Source organism: Paroedura picta, chromosome 2, assembly GCF_049243985.1.
Source record: "Paroedura picta isolate Pp20150507F chromosome 2, Ppicta_v3.0, whole genome shotgun sequence".
NCBI lineage: Eukaryota > Metazoa > Chordata > Lepidosauria > Squamata > Gekkonidae > Paroedura > Paroedura picta.
The window spans coordinates 92,234,194-92,249,215 of record NC_135370.1 but is presented as its reverse complement, the minus strand read 5'-3'; the positions used below and the strand labels follow the sequence as shown (position 1 = coordinate 92,249,215).

The 15,022-nt window shown below is 39.3% G+C and overlaps 2 protein-coding genes across 4 annotated transcripts in view; both read left to right on the top strand.

Annotated features, from left to right (window-relative positions):
* Window positions 1–13,661, top strand: part of NUCB2 (nucleobindin 2) — a 56,028-nt gene extending 42,367 nt beyond the window's left edge. For 2 of the 3 annotated variants that reach the window (XM_077321629.1, XM_077321630.1), the window contains exons 11-13: window positions 277–447; window positions 1,073–1,154; window positions 8,903–13,661. In XM_077321629.1, the coding sequence (XP_077177744.1) occupies window positions 277–447; window positions 1,073–1,154; window positions 8,903–9,027 (378 nt within the window). In that variant the 3' untranslated portion in view covers window positions 9,028–13,661. Of the gene's footprint in view, window positions 1–276; window positions 448–1,072; window positions 1,163–8,902 lie in introns of those variants that run through there. The other variant, XM_077321631.1, reaches the window with a different exon arrangement.
* A 1,047-nt stretch (window positions 13,662–14,708) lies between these two features.
* NCR3LG1 (natural killer cell cytotoxicity receptor 3 ligand 1) overlaps window positions 14,709–15,022 on the top strand; it is a 33,597-nt gene continuing 33,283 nt past the window's right edge. The window contains exon 1 of the mRNA XM_077321614.1: window positions 14,709–14,855. Coding sequence (XP_077177729.1) covers window positions 14,771–14,855 — 85 coding nt within the window. The 5' untranslated portion in view covers window positions 14,709–14,770. The remainder of the gene's footprint in view (window positions 14,856–15,022) is intronic.

Here is a 15,022-nt window from a genome sequence, read left to right as displayed (position 1 = left end):
CAGCTTTTTCAACAAGAAGAGTGACTGCAATTTGATATTTTAAAGCCATGCTGCTGTCCAGATAATGGCAAACAAAATTGCTCCTCCTTCTGGGAAAAAAATGGCTAGTGTACTCATGCCCTGAAATAGTATGAAGTTTTCACAAATAACTCTGTCATCATAAATGTGCATTGGAAGCCAGTTTGGCTATGTCGATCTCTAGTGTGCTTTGCTTTTATTATGCCTTCCCTTTTTACACTGAGAGCCATCTGTAAGTTTAGCTGTTGTTTTTTAAAGACTCTTGACCAACAACAGCTCTTCACTGAAGAGGAGCTGAAGGAATTTGAAAGTCACATTTTCCAGCAAGAAGATGAACTGCAAAAGAAAGCAGAAGAACTTCAAAGACAAAAGGAAGAACTTGAGCTGCAGCAAGACCATCTTCAAGCTCAGAGACAAGAACTCCAGCAGGTACAGTTACTGTGAATGCAAGGATTCTTGCAACTTCAAAAACTCAATTCACTGTAAGAAAGGGGCAATCAGTAGTTTTGCATAGTATATCAGCGGTGGAACTGTAACGGACAAGTACTAGTCAATATGTAGTAGGTATTCCAGGCAATAAAAACTGAATTGATGCAAGGATAAGAAAGCTGAAATACTGAGTTGAGTTCTTTCTGTAAATTCCATTTCATCTATTTAATTCATTTGTAATCCACCTTTCTCACAGGTAATCAAGTTCTTCATGTTGTACTTTATTTCTCCTGTTTCAATGCTACCTTTCTGTTATGCTCTGTTTGGGTTACTCCCAGTTTCCTGTGTTGCTGATCTCACTGAACATGCTGATATCTGCATACCTTCTTCCAATACTTTGTGAACAGCAGCCTGATTTGTTCATCTTCCTGAGAATCTGAATTACTTTTGTTGTGGTATAAACAAATATTTTCTTTAGGCATACTAATAATACAGTTCAAGTTTCCACTCTGACTTAATAACAGAGTTAAATAGAATCTAGCTGTGTTGTATGAAAGGATAGTTCTGTTACAGTTGGGTTAGCAGATTTCCAACCTCACATTACTTATTTGTCATCATCCAACAGGCTGTACAACAGATGGAACTCAAGAAGTTACAGCAAGGACTTCCTCCTTCAAAACCTAATGGAGAGTTAAAATTCCAACCACGTATGTAAATTAATTTTCCAGAAAAACTACACACATTTCTTTTTTCAGAAATTACCAAAGCCATAAACATCCATTGGCATAGACACTGGGCATGCATCTTTTCTTTGTTTCCTTTACGAGCCTTTCACTGCCAATAAGTATGCTAGTTACCTGCCAGTCTTCCAGAAATAATATCAGCATATATTTTAGCTAGGGTTTATGATTGAAGAAAACATTAGAAATATGAAAGGTAAGAGAACGACTGAAGATGGCGCCATACTAGCTGGGTTTCTGCCCGGCTCTTAAGCCATGCTGAGGGTCAGGAGCAATCGCACCTGGCAGACCTGAGCAGATATGCAAATCTTGCTCGCCGGTTGCCCCAGGAACCGAGAACGGCATCCTGAGGGTCCTACAGATCCGTGGAGACTGAGTTCTCCGGATCGCCGCAGCATGTGCTCAAGGTCATGATGGCGCCCTTGTCGTAAATAACTTTCTAAGCCTGAAACGACCAGCTGACCCTACATTCTTCCCAGATCATCTTTTACCAGACTGACAGGAGCCGAAGTCTGCAACAGTAAAGACTGTGAGTTTTCTGGTTTTCCTTTTTTTTTCCCCACAAGCCCTTCCCCCCTTCCTCAACCAATTTACAAGTTAATCCTTTCGTTGAGTGGGAGCTCCCAGCTAATCACACTCATTAATCAAACAAAGAGAGCTTAAAGAAAAGAGAGACTTTAAAGATTTGTTGGAGAGAGTTCAGTGGGGGATGCTGACTTTATACGGAGATCGACAAACTGATAATTTTGGATCGCTCGAGCTCCCGCGAGACCTCACGAGACTTTCTGTTTATAATTTGTGACTGCCTAGAACTATGGAAAAATTAACTAAGGCACAGCTTTTCCATTTGTTATGCGAAGGGAACTCAAAGATACTGAAAGCAGTCAACAAGGTGGAAAAGGAAATCCAAAAGACTAAGAAAGAGCTTTTAGACAGAACCGATGGTTTGGAAAAAACAGCTGATGAAAACACAACTCAGCCAACAATACTTCAAACGAGAATTCAATGTCTGGAAGTTAATCAACAGGAAGGGGAGAGAGCTAGGGACGTAAAAATCAAAAGCACCTTGGAAGAACTTGGGAAAACAGATTTAAGGAAGGAAAGCACCGAAAACCTGGAAGTCTATTTAGAGCAGGAAGTGATTTGGATCAACAAAATAAATAGAGTCTATTCAAAGGCGACAGCACGCAGGAAGCTATCAGGAGATATCTCTGTGTGACCAGAGGAAGAGATCCGGATTGACAAAGTATACAGAGCCTACTTAAAGGCAACTGCAAGCAAGAATCAAGCAAGAGACTTCTTTGGCCCTGACAGAAGGGCCAACAGAAATACTCTATACAGGAATCATCAGGCGACACTATGGAAAAAAATACAATTTCATTTTCTGCGACCACCTGAAGGATGTGATGAACAGTGGAGCATTCTCCTGGTTTCCTGTGGGAAAGACAGCAGCAGTAACTTTTAGGTCAGGGCCAATATATGAAGGGAACTGATTTTATATTACCTAAGACAATAATAGAATATATTCTTATAATAGATTATACTCTCATATGTATCAACAATTACTCTGCTAAGAAAGATGGTAATAACTTCTAGATCAGGATCAATAAGTGATGGGAACTGAATATGTATGCTAATATGTATGCTAAAAGAGGACGGCAAACTATACTTCATATGTATTAACAAGACAGCAGTAGTAACTCTTAGGTCAGGGCCAATATATGAAGGGGACCGACTTTATATCACTTAAGATAATAATAGAATATATTCTTATAACAGATTATACTCTCATATGTATTAACAATCATTTTGCTAAGAAAGATGGTAAAAACTTCTAGATTAGGATTAATATGTGATGGGAACTGAATATGTATGTTAAAATAGGATAGCAAACCATATCAGCTGGTCGCTTTTTTTTCTCTTTTACTTTTCTGTAAATGCTTTATATAATAATAAATTATAAAATTATAAAAAAAAAAGAAATATGAAAGGCAAGTTGGATAGAATTATGTATTTGGAAATAACCCGGGGGATCAGCTGGGCCAGTTCTTGTCTTTAAGCATGTTCAATAGATGGCCTGATGACTTTTAAGTGAATCCAATTAAAGGCCTAAATCAAAATTGGGTAGGGCTTGCATTTAAGTAGCCTGGTAGACTTGGGGGGAAAAGTGTAGCACTCTAAACAGCATTTCCCCCTGATGATTCTCCTTCATTCATGTAAGACCAGTGAATTCTATCCTCTGTGGTCTTTCACCTCTTCATCCCCTGGCTGGGATGCAACTGAACACTTTGCTCCAAGCCAGGAACTTGGGAGTGACCTTGGATGCCTCACTGTCCATGGAGGCACAGGTCAAGAAGGTAGCCCAGCAGACATTTTTCCATCTTCATCAGGCAAGGCTATTAGCACCTTATCTGTCCTCCAAGCACTGGGCTATGGTGATTCATCCAATGGTCACCTCCACAATTGATTTCTGTAACTCACTCTATGCGGGTCTGCTCTTGTCTCTGACCCAGTAATTGCAGCTGGTGCAAAATGCAGCTGCTAGGGTCCTCACAAGAATACATTGGAGGGTGTTCATCCAGCCTTTGCTGAGGCAGCTGCATTGGTTGCCGGTTGTGGCCTGGATCAGGTTCAAGGTTTTGGTTTTAACCTTTAAGGCCTTACACAGTCTAGCACACACATATCTGTATATGTACCCCCTGCAGGGCTTTGCGCTCTGTGGGTACCAACTTGTTGGTTGTTCCTGGCCTCAGGGAAGCTCACCTAGCCTTGACTAGGGCCTGGGCCTTTTTGGTCCTGGCCCCTACCTGGTGGAATGAGCTCCCGGAAGAGCTATGGGCTCTGTGGGAGCTTTTGGTGTTCTGCAGGGTCTGCAAGATGGAGTTCTTCTGCCAGGTCTATGGATGAGTCCAGTGCAGGGAGATCTGATGGGCCACCCCAAAGGAAGATATGCCACCACATTTTTGTTCCATTAGTGGTAGCCAGCAGATGCTACCTTAGGGTAGAAGGTTTGCTTTTTCTTTTTGCTGCTGTACTTGTGATTGTGTTAATGTAATTTATAACTTTTAATTGGGGTTTAAATGGGGACTTTCTTGTATTATGGGGTTTTTATTTTGTAACCTGCCACGAGCTGGCTTGCTGGGAGTGGTGGGGGATAAATTCAAAAGTAAATGAATAAAATAAACTCTTATTTCAAGAGTTTGAGATTCCTGGGTTTAGTGATTTGTTCCAGGTAAAGCCCATCTGAACCAGTGTTCCAAATTGGCTACGAAGAGTGGGGCTGAAGGGTAACCCCTTATACCCTTTTGCTGAATAGGAGGAGGGAAAGGCATTGGAATGCATGAGTAATAAAAATTCAATGTTCTGAAAATGGATCATGCTTAAAGGAGTTTCTTTTTCTGCACTGTGGAGAGGAGTTTCCCTTGTGTCAAATGTTTCCTTGAGGAAATCTTGAAATTCCATGGAGAAATTGTCTTGATTGAATCCTTCTTCGGGTCGGTATTTGTGTGACTAATAGAGGAGTTGCCCTTTATTCCATTCCCAATGTGACACAACTGCTATTTGATATTAGTTTAGTTAAGGTTCCTTCTATCAATCATAGGCCCACATTAAAGTAAACAAAATGGGGAAACAAGCTATGCCAAATATGGGGGTCCCCACGGGAGTGAGGGTCTTTAGCCATCATCATGTCTTATCTGTAGCTACAGCATATAATCTAGCCTTTTCCTTCACAAAGGCTTAGGCAAACAGTATTAAACATAAGACTTCCTCTTGTAGCTCAAACTCCATAGCTGGGCAGTGAGGTTCACTCTAGCATAGACTGTGATTTGCATTGAACAGGGCACATGTTTGCTGATAGCAAATTGCTAGTGTTCAGTGCACCTTTGGAGGACTAGGTGGTCTTTGTTCTTTTCTATGATATCCTAAAGCAGGCAGGCATTGATCTTAATGCGTCTCAGGACTTTCCCTTAAAACAATAGATAGCTCTGCTTAGGCAGCTGTGTACTGCAATAAGCAGAGCTTCTCTTGCTTTAGAAACATACTTGCCATTGGTTTCAGTCAAGGAATACTTTTTGTTCTTTAGAACGTGCTGTGTATGGAACAGTCAATTGCTGTTCCCCAGCATCTATATCAAGTGCCTAGGAATTACAGAATAGACAAGATGGATTGATTTTAGTGATTTTACTGATCGCCACAGTATGATTCAGAGCTTATTACTTCTGTCACGGATAATAAAGCAGCAACCCAAAACCGTCTGTATACAAGCTCAGTATAAACACTAGTCATTTATGACTAGAATTTGAAATGTATTTTCTAATACAGTGTACTCATGAGTGTGCTTGCATATATGTACAGTATTAAAAGAAATCTTTGTACAAATAGGCAAATACAGGTAGTTGTGTTCTCAGAATATTCTCCAGAATTTATCCGTATGGATAGGTATTCTACTTTAATAATCCGTATGAAAGAGAGCATTTTCTGTTAAGTTTTGTTGTTTGAAAGCAAAGTTAATCTTTCTGTTTAGTGTTTGAAAAACTTCTACCTCAAAAGGTAGAAAAATCTTTGTCTGACACATATCCGATTCTACCATGAAAGACTTAAATTTGTTTCTTGGCTTGGCTTGTGGTGGGGGATGGAATTTATCTGAAATCTGAGTCTAGGTTTTGATGGGTCATGATTCTGGGGATTGATAATTATAGAATAGGAATGTTTTGGATTACTAATACCCCCACATTGTGGTGGCACTGTGTTAAGTCATTAGGGAGCTCTGGGACATTCTGAACATCCAAGCAGCACAAGGACAAAGTTGAGTTTTTGGAAAACAAATTTCAGGACCCAGTTGGCATCAATATACAATCTCAGTCTAGCCACTGAAATTTGCACAGAATGTGTAATCTGTAGCTGTCACCACAAGGGGGAATAGCAGTTCCACTTTAGGGGACTGGAGTCCTAGGATTAGCTGTTCACGCTGCCAGAAGGTTTATTAATGTAGGAAAGAGCAGCATGGAAGCTGATATAATTTCAGGATCTGTGTAAGCCCAGGCATATGAAGAAAATGCTTCAAAATGATTCTTTTCACTTTGAAATTGTCTGGAGAGTTTCTTACGATTAGCTTCAAAATCTTTTCCCAATAAGTAAAGCAGGCTCTCATCTGGGCTACACAGGACTGTGAACTCTTCTTGTGTTTTCTTTTGACATTAGTATTATGTGAAAATGTATCAGTGAATCTCTCAACAGGAAAACAGGCCATCACTTCTAATGTTACAGTGTAAAGTACTGTGTTCTCCTTACATCGTGCTTCTGAAGGTTTATAAACAGGAATCCATTAAGAAATGGACATAAACAATCTTGCAAGTTGGTTCAGTAAAGCATTTCAAATGGATGTTCTGATATGTCTAGCCAAACTCTCTCTCTCAAAACTATCTCTTCTATATTCAATGATTATGTTAAAGCAATGAACACAACTATTGTAATGTATAATTGAGTATCAACTCTATAATGTTTATTTGCTGTCACACTAGAGAGAAAAGTTCAAATGGGGAGGCAAGCTTTATGTGTATCCTGCTTGTTCTCTCAAGCAGCACTGAAAGCAGCTTACAATAAACATGCAATATAAATAAAGCAACAGTGTTTGGTTGGTCTGGGATTCAGTAACTGGCTCATCCAAGAGCACCAGTTGTGAGCCATAAACTAAAAGTCAGAGAGTCAGGAGCCCTCACTACATAAAAATCTTTACAGATTGTGTGAGCCAAAGTCTTAGCATTGTTAACTCATGAGTGCTGTTGTTGCAGAATGCGGCAGCAGGGAACTAGCATGACGTTGGGAGTCAGATATTGTCTTTTATACCTTCTTACAACACAAGGTGCTAATTTTGACCTACAGAGCCCAACGAAAATACTTGCCCATATGTCTTTTTGCAGTTTGTAAGGGCATGTGTACATGGATCTGCCTATAGGAGCTTGTGTCAATCCTTGCTCTTCACTTACACACACTTTTCTTCCTGTAATGACATCTGCTAGCTACAAATCCAGCGCTCTTACAGGGAGGTATTCAGCGTAAAAAAAATCATGTTTTTAATATTGATCCAAATAAATGCTTGTCTCTTAAAAACCAATCCATTTTGCTAGTGAGGCTCTTTCAACATGGGTTATGTCTCCTGTGTTTAATGTTGTCGAGAAGTGGGGCTCCCCCTCAGCATTATGCACCTCCCAAGATTTCCATGCATTTTCTCCATCTCTCTTAAGCCTGCTTTAATGTAAAGTTTGGGGAAATATCACAGTAAAAGCTGGATGGCTGTCATCTGGATGGGAAAATCTGGGTTTTCCTGGTCCTGCCTATACAGCACCCATTTCCTTTATTCCTAGTCTCCACAGAATCCATCCTCAGGTATTTAGAATTCCCTGCATTCATTTTGAAAATATTCAGCCTGTTTTGTTGCAGAGTTATGCCTTTTCCCTTCCATCTCTGTAGCGTAAGGAACTATACACGTTTTTCCAAAATAAGTTGAGAATGGAGAGAACCCGAGACACAGATTGTCATATTGTTATAACAATACTGAGTTTCTGTAAAAACAAAAAGAAAAAAAACTGTAAAGCCTAGATGACACTAGGCAGGGGGGTGGCCACTGTTGGGACTGGGGTAGGGAAACCACAGGAAAGCTGCCATATGGAAGCCCCATTGCTGCTGCTGAACTGTATTAGCAACAGCAGCAGCATCAATGCAACACAAGCCACCTAAAGCACTGTTCAGGTTGGGACTAGTGAGAGAAAGGGAATGATTCTGATAGCAGTTCAGGCTATTTAGTTGGCACACTGCATAACTAGCATCTACTGGAAACAAGAATACTAGATTGCTCCTAAGCTGTTTTTCTGAAAGAAGTACATCTAACCAACAAACACAGATTCACATCCAGTTTACCATTCAAACTGCAAATCTGTACATGCCCTCACTTTGCATTATTGTCTTTCAATGTTGTCTGTGTGCTATTATTGAATAACCAAGATATGTGGAAAGGCTCTCATGGTGATTTGTTTCTCGGATAACATTTTTCCTAGATGATCAGTAGTCAAGCACGAACTGGTAAACAAAATCTTTTGAGTGTACATTCAGTTAATCAGCTCATTCATTTACTTAATCAGCTGATTCACTTTTACCTTTTCAAAATATGAGTCCTTATCCAGCCCTCTGATTGGTCTGCAGTGGGGACATAGTGATGCTGCATAAGAGGGCTTTCTCTGTTTACCTCAGTAGATTAGTCCATCATGTGGTACAACAATGTGTAGGGCTTGCCCTTGATTAAGTAGAGTAATTCTTGCAATTGGAGTATATTCTCTCCCCCCCCCCCCAGGTAATAAATGATGAGCAAAATGCCGTTTATTCTTCCCTGTTTACCTGAAAGAATACAGTTAAGACAAATAAGTTCACATACTAGTCACAGGTAGTGAAATACAATTTCTGTGGTAGTAAACACTTTTTTTAGAGGGTTATCTTACATTTTTGATAATTTTAATTTTAGGTAAATATGGAATGATTAAGTATGAGGAAAAATTCTAGTTCCTGAAAAACGTGTTTGCGAAGATATATTATTCCATTTGGCAGCATACCTATCAAGTTATATGTGCTGCTGATTCCATGCACTTTTCTCAGATGTAATCAAAAATGCAGAGCATAACTAACAATTGTTTGACAGAGTTTTTCATGTTTTTGTGTTTCAGCTGGGGCGCAACCAGTTGGTAATACTCAAAACAACCCTGAAGAAAGCAGACAGCCTTTACCGCCAGGAACCATACCAGTGCAAGAAGCTGCTGCTAGATCAGATCATGTCCAGACTCACACTTAACCACTTGTGCCTCAACTTTATACCATAATTTTGGGAGGGGAGAGGGGGAAGTGGCCTGGCACTAAAACCAAATTTGGAAATGTGATTCAACCAGTTTTATTTCCTTTAATATAAATTAATATACATTTACAATTCTCATTCAGTATTATGGTTTTCAGAGGCACCAATGACACAATATAAGCTTACGTGGCTGTAGGCTTTATAAGGTCTGGAAAAGATATTCTGGTTTAGTTACTAGAAGAAAATAACAGGGGATCATAGTTTTCCTGCATGAACCCTGTTGTTTAACTTCTGTGTGATTTGATTGCCCAGCTGGCATTTATGTCTTGAAAACTTCCATATTAAATTGTGGCCTGATAAGGTATCCAGAAGACTAACTGATTGGGAGGGAAGTTAAAGGGAACAAAATGCTTATACCGTATTTGCCGGTGTATAAGACGACTGGGCGTATAAGACGACCCGCCAACATTTCCACTCAAAATATAGAGTTTGTCACATTACATTACAGTACTATGGGCCACTATGGGCAGCTATGTCTATCCCAACTGAAGTGCACCCAGCGTATAGGACGACCCCCCCACTTGGAGGCATGTTTTTCAGAGGAAAAAAGTAGTCTTATACGCCAGCAAATACTGTAATTCTATGCTGACTGTCCGTGTTTCTAGAAGGCATAAAATACAAGTTTCCTCCACGGAGCTTTTTAGATAAGTCTATACAAAAGGGACAAGTTCTTTGGTGTTTTTCTAAAAGTGCCAACAATTGTAAATGGGGGTCTTAGGACTGAGGGCTGCATGTTGCTGAGTTCTGACAATCCCTTTTAACTTGGAGACCAAATCGAAACCAAGCCACCTGTGATTGGAAGAAACCCTGCACAAGTATAATTGCAGAAGAGAGAAATTGAAATGGAGTTTGTCCTGTTTACAGATGCCCAAGAATACCTGTGTAAGAAGCCTTCAATAGAAATACTGTGTATGGAGCATTGATTTAACTGTCTTGATTATGATGAACTGAATGCATTGTGTCAGCTGGGTGCCAAGGGGATACTTTTCAAGTCGGCTACCAAGGGGATACTTTTGTCCTTATTCTTTTCATAATCTACCAGCTGCATTCAGCCCTCTGCAGGTTGTGAAAGTGAGCCCTTTAGATGACAAAAATATTTTCGGAGTTACAAGGGACCGCTTATTGTGTTTTCCTAGCCAAGCCACTATTCTTTCTGCTGTAAAACATTCCTTTCAAAATCAAACATTTGTTTTAAGCAGGAATTTTCAGCTGAAACATTCATTTTGCACCAATACTTGGGAATATTTATATGAAAGTCCTTGAGGGAAAAAAGCACATTGTTTAAGTGGATATCTTATGGAAGCATCAAGCTGACTTAAGGCTTTTTCATACGGCTTTGTGTTTGACTAGGCTTGGGTAATAAAGAGTGAACAATTTAATTGTACCATTTTAACTCAAACTTCATGTAGTTTCTTCACAGCAAAAGACTTTTCAGGAGTTGAAATCCACTTTACTCTTAAAACATGTCTCCTGACTGCACATTTTAATTCTATGTTACTGGGGGGAGTTTGGTGTAGAGCTCAAAACTTTCACACATCTCCAGTGAAAGTGATTTTAACACCAGCAGTAAAGTAAAACTTCAGAATCCTGTTTCTTTAAGCTAGCCTTCCAGGGGATTGGGTCTTCTGTGCTGTGGAGGGTTGCTAAGTCTGGGTGTAGAAAAATGGGCAATTTCAGGGTGGAGCCTGGGAGGGTGGAATTTAGGAAAGGGAGGGGCCATCAATGCCATACACTCCATCTTCCAAAACAGCCATTTTCTCCAGGAGAAGTGGAATGAAAGTTTTCAGTAAACAAGCAACCCATGTAGCCTAGAGACCTGCTAGAATTATGGGATATCTGAAGTCCCCACCTGGAGATTGGCAGCCCTAATACAGAGGATCTATAAGACTTTTAAAAAATACCATTAAGTCTACAACAATGCATTACTGGAAAAATTGTAACAAGTGTTTCTTGAAAATTGGTCATTTTCTGTGATCCCTCATCACTTCCAGAAACTAAGCTTTGTATAAAGAGAGCCAAGTGGTTAGGAGCTTCAACTTCTAATCAAGCAAGCTGGCTTTGATTCCCCGCTCCTCCTCCACATGCATCCAGTTGGGTGACCTTGGGCTCACCACAGTACTGATAAAGCTGTTCTGACTGAGCAGGAATATCAGCGCTCTCTCAGCCTCACCCACCTCACAGGGTGTCTGTTGTGGGGAGAGGAAAGGGAAGGTGAATGTAAGCTCCTTTGAGACTCCTTCAGGTAGAGAAAAGTGGCATGTAAAACAACCAATGCTTCTTCCTCCAGCTGAAAGACAGGCCACTCAATAGAAAAACTAGATTGCTGTGGCATACAATACATATTCTTACCTCTAGAAGTATTGGTTTCTCACTTTAAAATTAATTTTAAAATGACATTTATCTTCAGTGACCGTTTTTAACACTGTATAGTAGAATGTTTTTCACTTGCTCATTTTGAGGCCTCCTTACAACACTATCAAATATGTTGTGGCTGTTTGAGAAAACTCCCTATGTTGGCTCTTTCCGTGGTGTGGCCACTACAATATACAGAATTTTGCTTTTTAGCACTCTACTCCAAATTCTGTGTTTTGAGCAACTGTGACTACCTATTAGCAAGAGCTCATGACTGGCCTTCTATAGGCAGGAATATAATTTGTACAGGGTTTTCACAGAATCACACTCTGCCCAATGAACTGCCCTTCTGCTTCTTCTGTTTTATTGTGGTCACCCACTCTTGCTATGAATGTCTTAGATATTGAGACAAAATATAGTGATACTATTTGAATTCTGAAATTGACTTATAGATATGGTATCCTGATTTGTTCCTCATGATGAATTACAAGAATAGTCATAAGAAACAGTGCTTTGTACCTAAGAATTTTGTACCCCATTGCCACTTAAAATCAAAGAACAGCAGCTGCTTATGCTGATGGAGTAGTTGGAAAATGGGCTGCAGTCTTTAAAGTGGGCTTGTCTAATACCACTGATCGAATGGTCATTTTTGTGTGCCACTTCACCATTATATTCTTAACCAATACAATATCTCTTAATTTTAATTGATTATATATCCTCTTATTTCTGGTCATAAATTCAGGTGACAAAAAATTGACTTCTGTACAGTCTGTGTTCCATGTGGCCCAGAAATCATTCAAAAGATTCAGATAATTAAAAGTGACAAAAACATGGGGAACAATTGGTATATTTTGAGAAGAAGGTTTCAGATAAGTGGTAGTTTATTGTGGTCAATTGAAATTTGTACTTGCATATTTTTGTCATTATGCATTTACTGAAATTTACTTTGGCATTAATGTAGAATAGATGTTTCAGTGGCTATAAGTCATGATAGCTGACTTGAGCCTTTATGTTCAGAGGTGAATACCAGTGGCTTTGTGAAGAAATAATGATGGAGAGCTCTTGCTTGCGTGAAATACTTATAAGGCTGCTTTGAGAAGACTTGCTGGTCATTGTTGGTCACCATTTGGTCTGGCCAAGCTGGGTTCATGTATTCTCATCAAGGTACAGAACAGAGGAACTGAAATGGAATACTTCAGTCAAAGCCCATACTGCCCCACTAGCTCTTGCAGGTCTCATTCCAGCTGACTAAATCCTATTGCAACTAATGAGTTGCCCTGATGCTTTTAATGAGGTTCACAGTGAAATCCTATGCCTGGTTGCTTAGAATTAAGTTCAGCTTTATTCAGCACAGTTTACTCCAAGTAAATTAGCATAGGATGTACTCTTTAATTAGAACTAACTTTAGTTTAATCCAGTTAAGTGGAGTTTGTCCATGATGCAAATGAAAAAAGCTGAAGTATGTCTGCAAGTGACTGCCTCACTGACATTTCTCAGGTTCATTTAGCAAGTTCGGTATTGCCAATCTAACCTTTGAGAAAACCACTTCACATTTCTTGATTTTATGTTAGTGGATGATGATAAGAATTATTTTATGCAAAATTATTTTATATCATCAGTGATAGTGAGTGAAATTGCTTCATAAATGAAACTTGCTCTTGAAATTTTGTATAAAATAAAGTATTACTGCATGGGTCTTTTATTACTCATAGCAGTGGCTGGGAGAAACATTCCTGGCCAAATTTCCAGAAATTGATCATAGTTCTTTGCTTTGTATGTTGAAAGTCCCAAATTCATGTCTTGGCCTTCCCAGTTAAATGCATCTTGGGGCAACAATGCTGGCTAAATAGGTAGTCCTTTAACACAGTACTGGACAATTTCGTATAAAGGGAAGTTTTGTGGTGTTCTTTGTTTCTAAAGGCAATTATTTGGAAATATTGTTCATTGATTTTAATAAGATTTATTTTTATTTAAGGACATGTAATATCACAAAAGCTGTTGGTCTTAATTTATATTTGCTTAAGTCATTCAGACCATATTTCCTGCTTTCCCCCCTCTCTTAGAACATTTCAGTATAGCTTACCAAGATATCTTTGGTCTGGAATATGAGACTGATGTTTAAATCTATATTCTCTCCAATGCAAATTTGTAAGAAAAAATGTTGTTCCACACATGCTTTGTATAGATTAATTTTAATTGGATTAAATTGACATTCAAAATTAGGTGCTTTGGGTATTATTTGACCATCCTTTTCTCTCAATTATTGTTGTAGATGAGATAAAAATGAAAACACATCTGTGTGGCTGATAAAAATGTAGGTTATAAATAAGTGTTCCCATCATAGTGTAATCCAAAAACAAAACCTACATAATACTAATCAAAACAATGTACAATACTATACAAGCTTTTGGGTTCTCTAAAACTGTTCATCAGACTGTATGTTAAAAAGGGAGTAATTTAAAATTAAGAGTTTATGAATTTGAGTTTCCTCAGACCTAGCTAGTTGCATCTCAAAGCACTATACTGCCTTGGCTTTCTAATGTTGCATAATGTTACACTGTGTAGAATATAGATGGATGGATATTCAATTCTATATTTATATTAATTTTTAAATCCTAGTTTACTAACTCTGGGAATATTTGCACAATTGCAGTCCAGAGGTTGCCCATGGTTGCAATCATGAAATAAGAGCTCTTCAGAAGAACAAAGAATTTCACAGTGATGCTACTATGTAGTGGTGCATAGCAACTATTTACCAAATGAAGGCAAGATTAACCAAGAGCCCAATATTGTCAGAGTTTGTGACTTGAAATCCCCTTAAATAATAAAATCTCGAGATAGCTGATAAATTGCCAAAATTTGTTCTAGCCTGATGTTGAATGAAATCATGTGAGTTGCTAAAGAGTAGTCATTTTCAAAATGAAATTTGGAAGGAATGAGAATCACAGACTTTTACATTTCTTTCAGTTTTGGTTGCCTAAACCTGCCCCCTGCACACACACACCTTTTCCCTTGGAAATAAAAAGGCTCATGTCACAGATTTAGTCCCAATTTTCGTCAGGCCATTCAAGCTTATTTTGTGGGCATTATGTTCAGAGGGTGTAATGTTTCCAGCAGATAATTATTTACTAAGCATTCTGTCTCACTTTGTAGTGATTTTTTTTTTAAGGAAGTTCGTTTTACAAGCGACACTGAGGTCCAAGTCCTTCTCACCTAGGCGGGGCTGATGTAATGTTGATTTTTCTCTACAGGATCAAAGCTCACCTGAGTTGGGATAAGCCATTTTGTTTCGATTTGCAATGTATGGTCTTCAGGCAACCGAATAGCGAACATGAAACGGAGGGGGGGTTTGGTGGGCCGCGGACATCTGCTGTGTAGCCTCCTGCAGTGCCTCATCACTACGCTTCAGCTCGCAGGTAAAGGGACGGGGAGAGCGCGAATTTCAAAGCGGCGGCCTTCAGGGCTGCGCTACTCGCGAATCTTGTGTGCGTTGAAACAGCATAGCAGCATCGGCACCTCGCACAGTTCTCCACACCTTGCTTTCAGCACGGCAAGTTTTAGCAACAATGAACTATAAGCTACC